Source organism: Chenopodium quinoa, unplaced genomic scaffold (genome assembly GCF_001683475.1).
Source record: "Chenopodium quinoa cultivar QQ74 unplaced genomic scaffold, ASM168347v1, whole genome shotgun sequence".
NCBI lineage: Eukaryota > Viridiplantae > Streptophyta > Magnoliopsida > Caryophyllales > Amaranthaceae > Chenopodium > Chenopodium quinoa.
The window spans coordinates 3,266,292-3,285,282 of record NW_018743285.1 but is presented as its reverse complement, the minus strand read 5'-3'; the positions used below and the strand labels follow the sequence as shown (position 1 = coordinate 3,285,282).

Here is an 18,991-nt window from a genome sequence, read left to right as displayed (position 1 = left end):
CCACTCTAGTTGACGCTAAGTCCAAACTTAGTGCAGATGCGGGACCACCTTTTCGGGATCCTTTTTTGTATCGCAGTTTAGTAGGTGCTCTTTAGTATCTCACTTTCACTAGGCCAGATATTGCCTATGCGGTACAACAGGTGTGTCTTTTTATGCATGATCCCCGGGAATCTCATTATGATGCATTGAAACGCATTCTGCGTTATGTTCAGGGTACCATTGATCATGGCTTACATTTATATCCGTCTGCTTCTCATCGTTTGATTACTTACACTGACGCTAATTGGGGAGATTGTCCCGACACCCGTCGTTCCACATCGTTTGATTACGAGTCTTGTAAAACTCTATATATATGATCAATGGTACAAACTCCAGATTGAGGAGTTTTCCCGAAATCTAACAATAATATCACATATCACCTTACAAACAACATGTCTACACTTATAATAGGGCTTCCGTGGATTTCTAGTCAATAATTCAGATAATCTAATCTCAATAAATTTAGGAGGATTGCAGTCATAAACCTTAATTTTCACCCAGCTAAAGCTACCATCAACTGCAACATTACATGTTCTCCCACAAGCAAAAATGGCAAAAAAATATTTAAGCAATTTTATGAAAAGTGCGAAGGAAGAAGATGGTCTATATTCTTATAAAAGGAACAGATTGAGAGAGTGAGGGATAGCTTAAATGGTTAGAGCTCCCCTCTCGTTTTCAAGAGATCTTGAATTAGGATCGATTCTCATCACCCCCGCCCTTGTGGCTCTCAAAACACCAAAATTAAAAGGAACAGAGTGAAATAGGCGGGATTTTGAAAGAGGGAAGTTAATTGGAGGGGTTGGTTAGTACATATTAGGGTTAGTAATTAGGTGCTAAGTGATGGGTTAGCCAAGAAATAGTTTAATTAGGTCACTAAGGCCCTGTTCAGTTCACTTTAAAATAAAATATTCAGTAAAAATAATTTCACTTCAGCAAACATAAGTTCAGTTTAGTAAAATTATTTTGAGTTCAGTAAAAATAATTTCAGCTCAGCAAAAATCAATAACCCTAAGGAAGAAATATAATAGAGAAATTGTAAAAAAATAATTTCAGTTCACCAAAATTAATTTCAGTTCAGTAAAAATAATTTTAGTTCGGTAAAAATAATTTAAGTTCATTAAAATTAATTTCAGTTCAGCAAAAATAAGGTAAAGTGAACGGGGCTTAAGTATATTATTAGAAAGTTGAGTGTCAATTAATGGAACAAACATTTTGCCTTGCCACCACATAGATTTTTTAAATTCTGAGGGTTACCATGTAGAATTTCCTAAAAAAAAGAAAAAAAGTGATTAATATGAGAGGTAGATTAATAAAATGGAAATTGGAGTCATACAACATTAAATTCATTCAGCATTTATACAGTTATACACCATCCGTTCCATAATTTTTGTCTCAGTACTTCATATCATAATCACGAAACCACCCTATGCTAATTAAGAATAAGGTGTTTTCAAAAAAAAATAAAAAAAAAGTAAAAAAAATTAAGTATAAGGGGTGACCAAATAGAAGGAAAACAAAAACAGCAAGCCACCCTAAATTTTGAGGGAAAGAGACAGTTAGGAATTCATTAAAAAAATCTCCGAAATGAGAGGAGAATAACAAGGGATGATCGGGTAAAAAGGAGACATTGACGTTAAACTAGCTACAATCATACATCCCATTTTTCTCGCAATGAATAATTTATATACACTAATATGACAATTAACAGGTCAAAAGGTGTAGCTTAACCCCCAAAAGGCTAAAATGAAGTGTAAAAAAAATAATCAAAAATTCTAGAGGGGCAGAAGAATGTGATTTACTCTGTCAATATCATAGCCAATTCTTTGCAAAAAGGCATCCCAATAATTACAGGGTCACTAACTACCTACAGTCATCGGCTAGTTGTAAGAGGATGCCGGAGACATGGCTCCATCTGATCTTCTTGCCGTTTGTCCAGAAACAGATGACTTGTCAGACCCGCGAACATTGTACCTTTCATACACCTTTTCACGATTCTCCGACCACCATGTTTCCGCCTGGTGTTCCCCAAATCTTCTTCGGCTGCATTGATGGAAAGATGTGAAAACCTTGGCATATATATAGACAGATCGCTTTATTTAGAGTGGTTTTATAAGGACATGTTTCAAAGAAGCAGCTCGTTTTACACAATGTTTAATGAACATCGATGATTTAGGTAATGCATCTTGAATTTACCAATTTACAAAACGACGTGGACAAAAAATCCATGTTGTTTTCTTCTATCAATTTTATTAAATGCCTTGTGATGTAGATGCATAATGCATGGATTAACTTTAACAACTATTAACAGACAGACTTTTCTCAACATCATCATACTCTCAAGGGTCATACAATATCTAAATGAGGAAGCAATATTAAGGCGCAAAAATCTGGAATATTTACCTGAAGCGCACTCGTTTGAGATCTCTAGTTCCATCTCGAAGGGCAACCAGAGTGATATAAACACCAGGTTCGTACTGTTCAATCCACTCTGCTTCAACTTGACTATTATTATTAGCTGCTGATGGAACTGGACTTTTTGACCTACAACTATTAAAGCCATCTTGAGACGATGCCGAAAACCGAGCATCAGTGGCATCAGAAACACTGCTGCTGCATGTCTGCAGACCACCGGCAGCAGCTGACAGTTTGGCATGTAATTGATCCTCTCTACCCTTCAAGGCTGCAAAACTCTCATTCAGCTGGTAACTGTTTTCATTGAGCATGTATGATTCCCTGGGAGATTGTAAAGGTCCTTGAGTTCCGTTTGTCGTGGACGAATCAACTCCAGTTAACGAGGAGATGGAACCATTTGTAGGATCGGATCTTAAAACGTGCTCTCCGCTTGCATCAGCAGAATGAATACCATTTGGTTCCAAGCCATTTGGTAATTGTGGCATCTTTATGTTCTCTAGATCATAAGCCCCAGGTGGCAGCCTTTCAGCCATATCTTTGAGCTGAAACAAGAATTGATATATATAATTGTGAATCCATCTTCACAGATGCATCCTCCACATAAAAAGAGAATTAAACACAAAGATATCACTGGATTAAGGAGAAAATTAAACTCGGTCCAAAACATTTTTTTAATGCCTATTTCACAAGCTTACCTACAAAATCCTTCTAGAAGGGAATGGGATAGTATGATTTATAATAAGGTAGCGCAAACAATGGGAAGGAAAGCATTGGATTTTGGAGACATTCCAAAAACAGAAATGGAGACATTTGCTAAGGGATGAACAGAGCACAATGCATTGTCAAATCAAGGAGAGAATTTCTCAAGGATCAACAGAGAAAAGAGAAATGTTTTTAAAAAATTCAATTAGAAGTTGATATTAGCATAAACGAATCATAAAACTCAGCTTCGTAAACTTGCACAATTATGTAGCACCAGATATATAACATTAACTTCAATAAAATGATATCAAAAAGTGTTGAAATAGAGATTCGGATAAGAACCTGAGCAGTAAGCGACTTTATTACATCCTTAGCAGCTTTAGTTTTCGCGGTTTCATCTGCAGCAAGCGCCACAGCTTCTTGAGTTTTCTTTGACGATTTTTGAAGCTCTAACTCTTGAAGTTCACATCGCTGCTGCAAGCTCTCAACCTTACCAGATAAAGGCCAATTAGACAAAAACATTAATTCGAATGACTGCTAGAAAACATACATGGGAGGTATATAACATACCTGCGCACGCAATTTAACTACTTCTTGATTTAGGAGTTCATTAGTCTTCTTCAAACTGTCAGAAATACTTTTAGAGAAAGACAAGCCGGAAGTCGTAGGAACTGGAGTTGCTGAACGTGGAGGACTTGGCTTACGTGAGAAAGGTGACACTGGTCTGGAAATGGAAGTAGCAGCTGCTGTTGTAGCAACCGGCCTTGGTATTGTCTGCTTTACATCAGCACTACCAGATAAAACAACGTCCTTCAATTGTAACAAAGGTGTTTGGGAAGTCTGAATCAGTGAGAATGTCTCAGCTTTCTTTCCCTGCTTGGCAGCTTTAGTATCCAATTGCTTAATTAAATCCAGGTTGGGAGGTAGCATTGACTTTGACAATCTTAATTCTGCTTTATCTAATTTATCTTTGTTTTCACCTGAGAGCCGAGGCCCAGAACTTTTTCCTCTGTTGCTGCCACCTTCCAAAACTTTACTCAATTTGGCAAAACAAGTATCACATACACGATAAGGTTTACTAGGATTTGGAGCAAGAGCTGCCCTAAATGCTTTCTTTGAACTACAAGAATGACAGTGCACAAGTCCACAATTGTAGCAGTTATGCCTTTTTCGAGTAAATCCAAAAGCCTGCCTACAAGAGGAACACTGAGACTGCTCAGCACCAGAAACCCATTTGTGAAGACATATAGCTGCTGTGTAAGTAGAACCACAAGTGATATATTTAACATGTCTATCCTTTAAGGCCTCAATCAAGGTCGGTGTCTTTCGGTCCTCTACATCTCCATGACCTAGCCTCCCATTTGCTCCCTTTCCCCAAGTGTAAACTTCATTCCTGGATGTTAACACCGCCACATGATATGCACCACATGCAATCTCTTCAACCGTTTCACCACCAAGCCTATCTTCAACCAAACAAGGTAGTTTTCCATCAGAAAAAGGATTCCCAAGCTGACCATAAACTGTACTCCCCATCGTAAATACATGACCCATTGTAGTCAACCCAACAGTTAAACTATGTCCACAAGCAACTTTATGAAAGTTGTATTCAATAAGTGATGGCACACAAGTTGGTTTCAGACGGGGCTCTTTATCACCTTGACCAAGACGATTTTTATCTCCGTCACCCCAAGTGAATAGTTTTCCTGATGAAATGCTAGAACTGGATTGAGTTACGATAACTTCAACCACAGCTGCGGTATGCCACACCCCACATGCAACAGCAATTGTCCTCAAACCTGACAGAGAATCCACCTCTCTTGGATAAGGAATATTTTCACGGTCCCCATGGCCTAGGACACCAAAGGTTCCATCACCAAAAGTGAAGAGCTGCCCAGTTGATGTTATTAAAGCAGTATGCCATGGACCACAAGTTACAGAAGCCACTTGGAGACCTTCAAGAGGTCCGGCAATTCTCTTTGGTATCCAATGACTAACTTCATTACCATGACCAAGAAGCCCAGCATTATGAGTGCCATCACCCCATGTGTACAACTCACCAGACATTGTTACAGCACAGCTATGAAACTCACCACATGCAACAAAATCAACATTATAAGCAACTAAAGATTCAACTAAACGAGGTTGAAAAACATCCTTCCCCACACCATGCCCCAGCCTACCTCCAGATTCTTCACCCCAGGTGAAAACTTCGCCTTGCCTTGTGACAAGAGCAGCATGCCGGACACCACAAGCTATGAGGTACACATCCAGAACAACATTAGACTCCAATGGCTTGGGAAGAAGAAGATCTGCTCTTGTGCTAACAAAATTTACACTTTTATCAGGTCCAACCTTGAAAGAATTCTCACATATAACCTCGCCCCAAATGTACACATCCCCAAGAGCATCACAATCATCGCCTGCAGATCCATGACTAGAAGTGCTGGGTGCACTAGAAACACTAACCCGGAAAACATCTGAAGCAGATCCTTTTGCTTGCATATTTGTATTTTCTGAAGCTACATGTGATTTCTCAGAAGACATAAAGTTGCCTGACTGATTATGTTTAGGAGAGAAACCACCATGAAAACTAAAAGAATCTTCAGGTGAGCTAAGATATCTTGTCAAGGTAAGAGAGCTGTCACTTGGACTACTTGATGTCAAATCTTTGTTGTCCTGGAATCAATTATCAAAACATTAGCTTAAAATTCCTTTGGAATTACAAACATGAGAAACAGCAACTAAATTTCCAAGATTTTGATAGTTTCAGATGTTTACTTGTAAGGAAAGGCCTTCATCATTCCATCCGTCAATTTTCGAGCGCCCACCTTTCCCTGCAGAGACGAGTGCTGTGAGACCAGCAATCCACACCTCAGCCTCAACTTTCTCCTTGCAGATCTGAAAGGCACAATAAACTTTTAATCATTGCCAGACATGATAAAGTATGACCAAGACGACAACTAAAGCGTTGTTACCAACCAGATCAAGAGACCGTTTTCTGTTATTGTATATAAGGGAAAAGGACAAATAATCCTTGTCCGGACGCAAAAACCTTCTAAAAACAGCCTGGAAAACAGAGATAAGAGAACATGTTTAGTTGGAGTTATTAAAACATCAAGTATAACTCCAATACTTGTGAGTATCGCCCAATAAATAAAACTCACAAATAAAACTCACAGTTCTTTGTCCAGGAATAACTTTTGAGACACAAGATAGCTTTATACTTTTCTCACCACCACTAGACAACCAAATCAATGTTGTTTCATCCTGACATATTTCAGAATAAACCGCATGGTCAGCAAAAGAAAGATCTGCTAAAAAGTACATATAAAGATGGTAATCTGACTAGCAATAATAATCTACTAGGTTAAGAGTTGAAAGAATCCACTACAACATAAATAAAAAAGAATGTTACATGCTTAGAATTGAAGACAGGAACATATACTATACAAGAGTAAATTGGTAGATGATTAAAAGGCATCATCTACTTGCATTTGGAGAAAAATACTAAAATAGATCGATAAAACAGAGAGAAGATTACTGGCAATCCCTGACCCGACCCGATAAACCGACCCGAACCTGACCCGAAATTAATGAGAGAAACCCGGACCCGACCTGAACGGAACTCAAACAACCCGAATTCGACCCGATTTGACCCAAATTTGACCCGATTTGACCCAAATATCATATTTTGTATTAATACTAAGTTTTACACTATTTTTAATAGTTTTTAATCACAACCCGAAATTGACCCAAAATCTAACCCGAACCGACCTGCTGACCCGAATTGCCACCCACTGGAAGTTAAAATAAGCTAATAGTGATAGACACATATTACCCCACAACCTTATTATCTTTAAACTTTGAAGGCTGCAATCTATCTATAAAATATTACTAAAATAATAGCCGCTGACATCATTCCTTCTTCAAATTGTACACATGTCAAGCTGTGATAAAAAAAATTCCCGCCTAAATCAATTGCTGACATCATATTGTTATCCTTCTTTTAACCTTAGATTATTATATTATATATATTATAAATTATCTATTACTCTAATGCTACATTGGAGTGTTTTTTTTTATTATTTTTTTTGTCATCAATTTGCCTAGAAAATTCAATATTTTTATTTATTAATATAATTTTTTTTGAACGCTATTATGATAAATGACTATTGTGTTATACTGTTATACTTCCTATTTCTCTAGAAACTTCTACAGTTCAAGTATCAATAATTTGGCTCAGGTATTATCTAGTTAAATTAATATTCAGCTAAGACATGAGTGAATGTGTACTAAGAGTTACTAAGCAATATAAAAATCCCAGAATTATCAAAAGAGCACAGTCTGTTTACTTTACAAAGAAGCTGTTAGATCTTGTTTAATAAATTTCACAGTAATCCAAAATTGAACAATTGTTGCTTCACTTCAACTTCATGTCTATTAGCAAGTTTCCTCCTTGCACTAGTAGTTGCATGGTTAAAGTTCAATCGTAATTTGCACTAATGTTGACATCAATCTTTCGTTATCATTTCTATGGCAGAATTTCATAAAGGCCAACATCAACACATGCCACACTACTACAATTGTAAAGATTAGTCATTCAAGATTATATGACCTAATGACCTCCATCTAGGATCTGCAACTACAGCTTATAACTTGACTGATTCTAAGCCTAATCTTATCTCATGAGTCAAACAATCTCCATTTCTCATATACTCCATAAGTGATTGACACCTTCATTGAAACAATTTCATGAAAAAGATAAAGCCATCGCAAAAAATTCAGATCAGATAAACAGACAAGCCTATTGGAAAACAATAATGTTACTATCTTCCATCACTTTTCCATCTTAGCTTTGAACTAGTCACACAATTCTGCTGAAAGTTTTTTTTTTTTCCTTTTTTTTTTTTAAATCCCTCTTAACCAACTAAATCTTAAGTCAAGAAACACCATTGTGACACACCCGTCATGAGAGTTCACTTTATAAGTCCAATGAAGTTTCACCTTAAAATCATTTGGCAATAAAGAGAATAGACCCTTAGCCTTATAAAGTGAACACAACTTTCTCTTCTCTTCAATGTGGGATACATATCCCAATATTCCCCTCTCCTATACACATCATTAATGTGGGGCAACACACCCACTCACATGTGGGTTAGTTTATGGATTCAACACTCCCCCTTGCACATGAGTTGTTCATATTTTACTAGCACATATCAATCCAACTAAACCTAGCTCTAATACCATGTTAAACGAGCCTGGGTGCACCCTTCATGAGAGTCCACTTTATAAGTCCGCAAGGAGTTTTACCTCAAAACCATATGGCATGAGACGAGAAGCCCCTTAGTCTTATAAAGTGGACACAACTTTCTCTTCTCTTCAATGTACGACACACATCCCCAGTACTTACCTTTTTACATTTGTTTGATGTGGGGCTCTCTAACAAATAGAATCAGAAATGAGGTTATTCGCAAGAAAGTGGGTGTGGCAGGCAATACAAACAAACTAAGGAAAAATCTTTGGGCATGTAAGACAGAGACCCGAGGGTGCACCGGTACGAAGAGTAGGACCATGGAGGGGTTAAACGAGGGAAAGGGAGACCGAAAATGACTTAGTTAGAAGGAGTTAGGAAGGATATGAAGTATATGAATTTGCATGAGAATGAGGCATTTGATCTTAATGGATGGAAGAGGAAGATTTTTGTCAATGACTACACGGAATAATCAATTTTGGTTCATGTTGCCGACCCCATATATGGGATTAAGGCTTTGATTGATTGATTGATGTGGGACAACACTTCCACTAACATGTGGGTTTGTTCATGGGCTCAACGGTCCACATTCCAAAAAAAATCCAACACTAGGTCAAACAAATTCATACTAGCAACACATTCATGAGGCCAATGGCAAGTGATTGACTTTGAGCATGTATCTTAACGTCTCTCTTTCTTAAGATCTTGAAACTAGTGATTGTTAAAAAGAAGACAATAGTAATAGGCTCTTATGAACCAATACTATCAATATGTTTGCAAACTCAACCCTTATTTCTCAATAGATTAGTTTCCTCTATTCCAAAACACAATCAAAAGATGAAAAGAGCATTATATTCATAACTTTAGACCCCAAAATTTAAAATTCAGTAAACACATACAACAACATCATAGGTGTTGAATAAGCAGAAGTGCATATTGGCAAGAGCTCAAGCATTCAGCTCTTCTAAAAGACTACAACATATCTCCTACAAGACTACAACATAAACAGGCCACAGTTCTTTGATCAATAATACATGTACAGAAACAAGATAATGTAAAGGATAGTGTAACCCCACAGTTCTTTGATCAGTATATTGGCAAGAGCTCAAGTATTCAGCTCTTTTAAAAGACTACAACATTTTAAAAGACTACAACATATCTCCTAAGTATTCTCAATCAGCTAAACTGAGAAACATAAACAGAAGGCACTGAACTTACACTAGAAAGTCTAAACGGACAAAATTTTGGCTTTCCCTTACGACCATATTTAAGTAATTGAGCACCTTTCTTCAAAGCTATCAATGTCTGCATTTTAAATAAAAGTGAAACTGATTAGTTTATGAGGCACTAATCTATATAGAATGTATGCATGTTAAGTAGCCCTTACTAGCTATTTTGACAACATCATTAACACTTTTAAATAAAGAGGGTTAATAGATAAAAGCAAGAGTAATCAAGGACATGCCAAGCTGGAAAGAGAGATAATAATATAAGTTTCAATAATCATGAGTATACACCAACATCTCCGGAAATATGTGAATCACAACTCATGAATTAATCCGTATAACTAGCAACCATTGTCTAAATTCTACTGTTCCAAAGTTGCGAGTACAATCTTCACAACTCAGAACAAGAATTTGTAAACTCTTATCAATAAACAAAGCTCGCCTGGATATAAAACCACATTTATCAATATTTATACATGATCAAAAACGTAACCCAATTTTTAACCTTCTAAGCAAAATCAACAAAATGTACCAAAAGCTACAGGATTTACATAGGCATGCAAGATGCCAAACAAGGACCAGCACCATCACATTACTCGCCTAGGAAAATCTTTCAAACCCCTTAAAGTTGCTAATCCCCCCCCCCCAAGTTTAAAAGACAAAGCCCCTCCTCTCCCCCACCCCTTTTCTTCAGAGACACGACCCATTTGCCATCTCTACCAAAACAAAAACAAAAGGGAGAAAAAGGAATGTGATATGAGAGTAAATCCTAATTAAAACCCTCTTCAATATCCCTCCTTGAGTAAACAATGTAGTTAATTCCAACCATGTAAAAGCAAAATGAATACACAATCTTAAAAGAACCCAACTTTGATTTTTTTTTTTTAAAATAAATAAATAAATAAAAAAAAAAACATTAAACTACATTCTTCCTAATTTCCTATAATTTCAACCAAGTCAAAATTAACTTCAAATTGACCCACCAAAATCAACTAAATTCCTTCACAAACAGCTAAAATCCGACGTCCCAAAAACTAAAATTCTTAAAGTAGACCAAATTAAGCACAAAAAACAACAACAACAAATTATGGAGAGAGAAAAACAACCTGCTCAATGTCACGATCGGCATTACCATAACTAACAAGATCTGCCATTCCATGTGAGAAATTCAACTAATCGCCTCCCTCTCCGATCTCTAACATCACTGCCTTTCATCCTCTTCTACACTACCACCATTAAAATTCAACAAAATCCCCTTAACCTTGACCAAAAATCCCACCCTAAAAAAACCCAGAAATTACACAATTATACTCCCCTAAAATTCAATTTTCAAAACCCTAGATCTAACTAATTCTATCTTCCCAAAAAAACCCTTTTCCTTTTCCACCTCTACAACAACTCTAGTGCAGAGTTCCCACAGCAGATCAATCTTGCTTCTTAGCAATTGCACGAATTTCGAGGTAACAATGAAATCTCGGAGTTAGAAGGAGAAGAGCGAATGTACGGCGGCGAGAAGTTGCCGGCGGTGAGAACTCCGGCGAAGGGAGGAGAAAGGAGGAGAGGAAATGAGGAGAGAGAATGTTTTTTTTTTTTGTTTTGTTTTTTTTTTTTTTATTTAAACTTTTTATTGTCTGAAGAGAAAGAGGAGAGAGAAAGAGGGAAAAGAATTAAAGTTGCGGTCGCGTCCGCCTAAGTACAAGTCAAAGATGATGAAAGAATTGAAAGAGAGAGAGAGAAAATGTTGCTTTTTACAAAAATAAATAAATAAATTTTAAAATAATTTTAATATTTTTATGTTTTTGCTAGAATTATCAAAAGGCGCGAAAATGATTTTGGTATTGATTTTTTTTTTTTAATCTGGTTAATAGGGCTCAAGTATTATATAACAATTTAAAATATTTTTTAAAATGTTTTTATTAATTTGAAAATGCATGTTATAATCATGTATCAATCCGTGTAATTAATATTTTAATTTAATATATTCATTTTTAGTATAGTTATCTTAGCAATTGTTAAATTTTGCCTTTTTTATTTTTTTAATATAAAAAAAGTTTAGAATATTACGTATGGGTTATGAGGTTCTTCTTACAAGGAGAACTCCTAATGTGATTTTGGTATAAAGTAGAGTATTAGATTGGACAATTCGGAGTTAAGAGTTGATTTAGGTGATCGATTTTTATGTGGAGTGTGGGCATCCTATTTAAACGTCTCATTTACGGAGTACTTATTAAACAATATGTTCACTTGAGTTTGGTCCTTTATTCATTCACTTTTTTTTCCCTCTACCTTTTTTTACTTGCATAAAGTTTTGTGTAAATGTTATGGTTACATGGTAAGTAAATTAAGACAAATAAAAAATAATTGTGTGTTTTTTTAATTTCAAAATGGGATGACATTTTATTGTAGAGTATGAACTAAATGATGTTTTGCTCTTCACACCTTATTTTCACTTATTATAACATGTTTTATAAGTTCAATTCAGTTTAGATAAAGATAAAGGCTAATAAGGGTGTGTTCTATTCACCTGATTTTTACTTATATGATCTAATCTGAAATTATCTGAACTTATTAGCCCTTATTAGAACTTATTTTAGCTATAAATTGAACTTAGGTAACCCTGATTAACTCTTATCACAACTTATCTGAATTTGTTTTTCCTGAACTTATCTTATCTGAACTTATTAACCCTTATCTGAACTTATTTTTCCTGAAATAAATGAAAATAAGGTGAACAGAATAGGGTCTAAGTCCATATAAGTTAATTAAGTTTAGATAAAATAAGATTTAATAATTTCAAATAAGATAAGATAGAGATTAATAACTTCCGATAAGGTATAATAAGATCTTATATAAAACCTAATGTCCAATAAGGTTTTACAAGGTTCAATATGATAATACGAAGTATAGTATAGGATAAAGATAATACTACCTCTGTTTTTTTTAGTTGACACCATTCTCTTTTCATGCTTGCCAATGCACTATTTTAACGCTTAATACCTCTAAATCACGACATTATAAAATTATAAGAAGTGGATTTTAATAAAATATACATTGAGACGATTCAAATAAGATCTCACTATATTTTATCATAGTTATAAATCACAAAAGCCAGTCAAAGTGTAATTAGTGAATAGTATAAAAGTCAAATAGTGTCAACAAAAAAAAAACGGAGGAAATATAAGATAAGAGTACAATTGATAGTTCAGATAACGCAAGAGCTAATCAATTGAAAAAAAATAATAAAAGAGCGCTAATAAGTTCTGTTAATGTAACTAATAATATAATGAAAGATAATAAATGAAATTCAAATGAAGTGAGTGTGTTCTTGATCAACTTTGAATTGGACGATTGCATAAGCTAAATGAAGAGGGTCAATCAATACCAATCAATCAATTAATATTATATATATATATATATATATATATATATATATATATATATATATATATATATATATATATATATATATATATATATATATATATATATATATATATATATATATATACACTAAAAGACACGCCAGCAATAACACGTGTCATCTTCGGTGTATCCTTAGACCACTAGCAATGGTGAGCAAAAAAAATGCTCACCCACTCTCTCTCTACCCACTTTATCTCTCAACAAATCAGTTTTGCTCATGGGCAAATTTTTTTCACATTTTCTCTCCCAATGGTGAGCAAAAAAAATGCCCACCCACCACTCTCTCTCTTACTTTTTCAATACCCCACCATTACTTTCTCTCTCCTACACAACACTTCTTTATTTATTAATTTCATTTATATTTTAACAATGTTATTCCAAATAAATAAAAACTAGTTTAAATTTGTGTAACTTATTTTTTTTATTTTTGTCTTTTTTATCGTTAAAATTTGTCGTAAAATTAAGTACGTTATATGAAATAATTGTAAAAAAAAAACTCAAAATTTCTTAAATATTTTTATTTATTTTAAAAGCGGTACAATACTAGAAACCAATTACATTTGTAACGTCATGCGTAATTAAACTTAGGAAATAAAATAAACACAACAATTAAAAAATTACTCGACTGCGTACGGAAAAGTAGCTACGCCATAGTACTTGGCTTTATTTAAGTCGTGCTAATTTCTCCCTAATTACGTGGCCCGTATCGTTGCCAAATGTGTTCGACTAAATCACGTTTCAGAGATAGATGAATTTCTCTGTCACCCTCGGGTCGCTGTAAACCGCCAGATGAAAAACCATCCGTAGGGGTATCATCCTCTACATCATCTCTGGACCTCTTCCCACTTCCAGCACTACCTTCTTCCTCAGCATCACAAGCGGCTTTTCTTTCCTTCAAGGACATTGACCATCTCAGCTTTGGTCTCCACTTTGGATCCTTGTTAAGCATTTCAATTGCGTGAGGAAAAGTGAAATTGCGACCTTGGGCGACATGAAAAAGCTTCGCCGCACTTTTCATACGATCAGCTTCATTGTAACCACTCCCTTCCTCCGGAAGTCTACCTGCTTCATCATAGCAAGATATCCATTGCAGTGTGTCCGCTGCCAACCTTCTCCAGTGCGACGTCAGACTCTTAATAGGCCTTGGCGGAATTATATGCGGCTTCTGCGTATGCAAAGTTTGATATGCTGCGTGTACATTGCACCATAGGCTAGTTGCTTTTTGGCTTGTACTTTTAATAGCATCCTCGCTAATCTGCAAGTACAACCCAATCAGAGCTTCATCTTCCGCAACAGACCAAATACGGGTAGCTCGTGCAGGAACCTGGTTGGGTTCCAACAAGCGAACTGGTGGAGGAGGATACTGCGGCGTCTCTGGTACGCTTTCCTCTTCGCTCTCATCGAAGAGTGTGTTACTACCAAGATCAGTTTCAGGTGTACGATCTTCATTAGCAGGGTTTTGTAGGGGAACCTCAGTGGGTATCTGATGCAGTGGAGGTGGTTGTGACAACATATTGCTCATTCTTTGCAAAAACAATTGAAACTCGGGATTAGTTAGGAAATCATCACTAAAACCCGAAAATTGTTGACGGAAATTTGGGTTGTTTGGATCCATCAAAAGATTTTGCATCAAAAAACAAAAGATAAGTATCGTTACAAACATTTACTCAAAAAACAAATTAAAATGATAACAAATCCAAAAAAATATCAACAACTTTCTTCAATTGCATAATGCAATTACATTACATGCCATACAATATTTTTTTTTTCCTCACAAAATAACATATATACTAATTTTAACACATAACTACATGTACATTTTTAAAAAAAATAATTAATCAATACTTGCAACACTTTAAGAACTATGAATTTAGAAATTTCTTGAGAAATTATACACAACTTTGTTTAATTACATAATGCAATATAATTTCGTGGCCTATCATATTGATTTTTTTTCAAAAACCAAACATTTACTAATTTTATTATGTAACTACATTTATATATAGCAAAAAAAAATTAACCAATAATTGCAACACTTTAAATAACTACAAATTTAGTAATTTATGGAGAAAATATACACAACTTTGTTTAATTACATAATGCAATTTAATTTCGTGGCCTATAATTTTTTTTTTCCACAAAATCACATATATACTAATTTTATTACGTAACTACATTTATATATAGCAAAAAAAATTAACCAATAATTGCAACACTTTAATAACTACAAATTTAGAAATTTATGGACAAAATATACACACCTTTGTGTAATTACATATTGCAATATAATTACATGGCCTACAATTTTTTTTTTTAAAAAAAAAATCACATATATACTACTTATATTATATAACTGATTTTAAAAATTAAATAAAATTTTTTTTACCTCAATATGGCTGAATTGCAACAACAATATTCTTCTACAAATTTAAAATACTTTTAAGAAAATTAAAATTTGGAGGATTTTAAAGCGTTTACGAAATTATATCAAAATATATCAAAATGCATGTCTATTTATAGAGAATTTAATTTTATGACCGTTGGTAATTTTTTTTTTTACAAAATATATTTTTCAGAAAATAGATTACAAAATTATATCCGTTGTAAACGGCTAGTATTTTCTGATTGGCTAGCAAACTGCAGGAGCCACGTGTCGCGTCTTCATTCACTCCCTCACTGCACGCGTCAGCTCCTCTGCTTTTTTTTAAAAAAAAAAGCCGCTTCATCAAAACGACGAGTTTTGATTAACGTCCTTTGAGGGAGCTTGACTGATGCGCGTCGTTTTGATGCTCAGTGCTCCGAATTTTTTTTGCTATGTCAGCCAGCTGTGGGCCCCACTCAAGTTACTATTCATCACAAAAAATGCTCAAGTTTTGAGCTTTTTTTAAAAATGCTCATGGGCTTTTTTTTTCATTTTAACAAATTCTCACCATTGTAAGACTTGAGCATTTTATTTCCTCACAAAAAAGACTCATGAGCAAAAAAAAGACTCACCATTGCTAGTGCTCTTAGTAGGTTTTTTTATATATGTTAATAACAAAGATAATTACTTTAACTAAAAAAGATTTGATATACATTTCCACCCAAACATTTATGACTATAATAGAAAATATTACATAATTTGCAACATATTTTAAATTACTCTAAGAAAGTATTCATATTTTTTCCCTAATAAAAATAGTTGTTTATCTATTGATTAAAATTCACATATTTATTAATTTTTTTAGATCTTTTTTTAATTTTTGTAAAATAACCAATAATATTAAAGTTTATATTAATTTTTAAAAATTACCGTGCATGACACGGGACCTAAACTAATAGAATAGGAGAACTAATATACAGTAGTATTTGGTAACAATCACTCAATCAGCAAGATTAATACTAAAGAAGAAAAAAGACTCATAAGTTTTAATTTTTTATTTTTTTCCCTAAAATACTCTGATTCATAATAAGGAGGATTTTAACGGGACTTCAACTCTCAAGATTTTCAAATTCATTTTCTATAGGCTAAGCTCTTTTAATTAAAGGAGAGCAGTAATCAATTCCGATCTTAAACACTTGTAATTCGAATGTACCCTTTATGGTATAAAAGAATCACGTTGTATAGTTTTGATCAATTTGAAGACTGCATTATGTCGATCATGGTTCCTTTATACATTGGCAATTTTTGACTAAAATGTGGGCAGCATTAACATTGACACCAACACTTTAACATTTAACAACTATTATTATAAAACCAACACCCAGATTTTATACAAGTTAAGCAAATTTACATATCCAATTTGTGTTTTTAAAATGAATCGGGTATGCAAAAAATATTTTTTTTTTTAAGGAAGGGTATGCAAAATTTTGGATACCATAATTAATTTTTTTTTCGCTTTTTTGACAGGAAATTATTTTTTCCTTATTTAGTTAAACCAACTGCTTGATTTTTTTATATAAAGCACTTAATATTTAACTTAGGCAAATCAAGTTCAATGTTATTGCATTACTAGATTAGTGGTAGTGCGATGCAAGGTAATAATAATCTTTTTTTCCATAATTAATTTGTAATATGATATAAAAATGAGGCAACTCATGTGGAATAAACAAATGCAATGCATACTACAAGAAAGATGAAATAATAAGGCAAAAATTATTATAACTACAATTGCGAAAAAAATATATATTATTTTTTATTAGTTGTGTTGAAAATATTTAAAAAATACCCCGTAGTATACATTATATTACATTAATGATGCATGTTATTCCCAATAATACTATACAATGTAGATGTCGTATGGTTTTTTTTGTTAATGAATTAATTTAATTCAAAAAAAAAATACTATCTATATAATGCACTTTCAAAAAATAAGTTAAGTAGAATAATTATTTTTTAAAAAAAACTTAAAGCTGACATCATTTATTGTATTGGCGGAAAATTTTATAATGAAAGCTTAACATATGTCCAAAATGATCGAGGTAAGCATGACCTATTTTAGTAATAGTCAATAGACTTTTTGAAGGAAAAAAAAAAGTTAAAGTTGGTAAAATTATTAAAGAAAATATTTAAAAGAAAAGTAACTCAATTATTATTATTTCATAAGATTTCAAATCAACACCATGAATAGAAATATATTTATTTTCCATTGAACCCCACTATTGTACAACTATATAATGGTAATTTAATTAAATATTAATATTATATTTTTGGCTTTATTATTTTATACTCTCCACCATATTTCAACCTTCTAAATTATAGCTTATTCTCTTTTAATTAAAAGGTCTCAAATTCTTGTGTAACTATTTTAAGTAAATAGAACATGAAATAAAAAGGAATACAATTATTATAAAGATAGTATATTAATTAGATTAGGAATTATATAGTATTATATAAGTATTCCAAAAATAAAAATAAAAAATTGCTGAGAATGGAGGGGGGAAGTTTTGGAGGGAAAAAACAACACCAGGAATGACACAGACATGTGTCATTCCTGGTGTCTGTTTTAGTATTATGTTATGTTATTATTGATTATTGATTAGCTATTTTGAATGTGTATATTTTTTTTTTCCTTTAGGTTGTTGTTGTTTAGAAAGTCACAAGGGCGGAGATGAGAATCAATCTCACATCCCCTGAAATCGGGAGGGAGGTCTAACCACTTGAGCTATCTCTCACTCTCTTAAATGTGTATGTTGAGACTTGAGAGCATTGATAGAGAGAGACTTTTAGGCGGCTTATAAGAAGACCAAAAAAATTCAAAACTAACGCTTTTTAGTTAGTATATTTGTACAAATTACTATTATTCTCGGGTAAATCTATGAATGCTTTTTACAAATGTATCAACTTTTCTCAATCAAAAATCTTTATATAAACAAGATTGAATGAGAAAAAAAAAATTCTCTCAAAGATTGATAGTGTGACGTAAAACAAAATAAAGGTGATATTATTTTACTACCCGGGTTAGATATTATCTTATTGTACTGAATCAAAATATTATGAGAGACAAAGAAAAATTGGTTCATCTCATGTCATCTTTAATTATATGAGAGATGAGTTAAGTGTGATATAATTAGACTTAAATAAAACACTACTAATTTTAGAGTCAACCCATCAACTGGACTCTTAGATAGCTATATAAATGAAATTGAAAAAATCTAGGGAATGAAATTACAGTATAATCTATGTCTACAATGGATTGTCATTGTCTTCATTGATTAGAGGTCTCGATTTCTTTGTGTTAGTGATCAGTTATACCAAAACTTCTATACACTTGACACATGGGCAATTGACAAGATAATAAAGACTTAGATGGATAGCAGAGGGAGATTAAGAGCTAATGCATACATCGATTTACACCTTCATTTATGTAATAGTAACGGGTGAATCAGGTAGGGAAAAAAAAAACACTCAACGTTTGTCCTATTTAATTTATTTTTTATCGACATAAATTTATGTTAC

The 18,991-nt window shown here is 33.5% G+C and overlaps 1 protein-coding gene across 1 annotated transcript; it reads right to left on the bottom strand.

Moving 5' to 3' along the window:
• Positions 1-1,645: 1,645 nt before the first annotated feature.
• Positions 1,646-11,668, bottom strand: LOC110735746. The gene is made up of 9 exons (XM_021915925.1): positions 10,737-11,668; positions 9,623-9,709; positions 6,331-6,420; positions 6,133-6,219; positions 5,932-6,051; positions 3,724-5,829; positions 3,496-3,642; positions 2,440-2,993; positions 1,646-2,079 (listed from the first exon to the last, which is right to left on the bottom strand). The coding sequence occupies exons 1-9, from the start codon at positions 10,782-10,784 to the stop codon at positions 1,917-1,919; spliced, it is 3,402 nt and encodes a 1,133-aa protein (XP_021771617.1). The 5' UTR covers positions 10,785-11,668; the 3' UTR covers positions 1,646-1,916.
• Between the last annotated feature and the right edge of the window lie 7,323 nt (positions 11,669-18,991).

Coding starts and splice junctions, on each gene's coding strand:
- LOC110735746 (XM_021915925.1), bottom strand. CDS start 10,784: ATGGCAGATCTTGTTAGTTATGGTAATGCCGATCGTGACATTGAGCAG. Junction 5,830..5,931: donor ATGAAGGCCTTTCCTTACAA/GTAAACATCTGA, acceptor AATTGATTCCAG/GACAACAAAGATTTGACATC. Junction 2,994..3,495: donor TAAAGTCGCTTACTGCTCAG/GTTCTTATCCGA, acceptor TTCTTGTTTCAG/CTCAAAGATATGGCTGAAAG.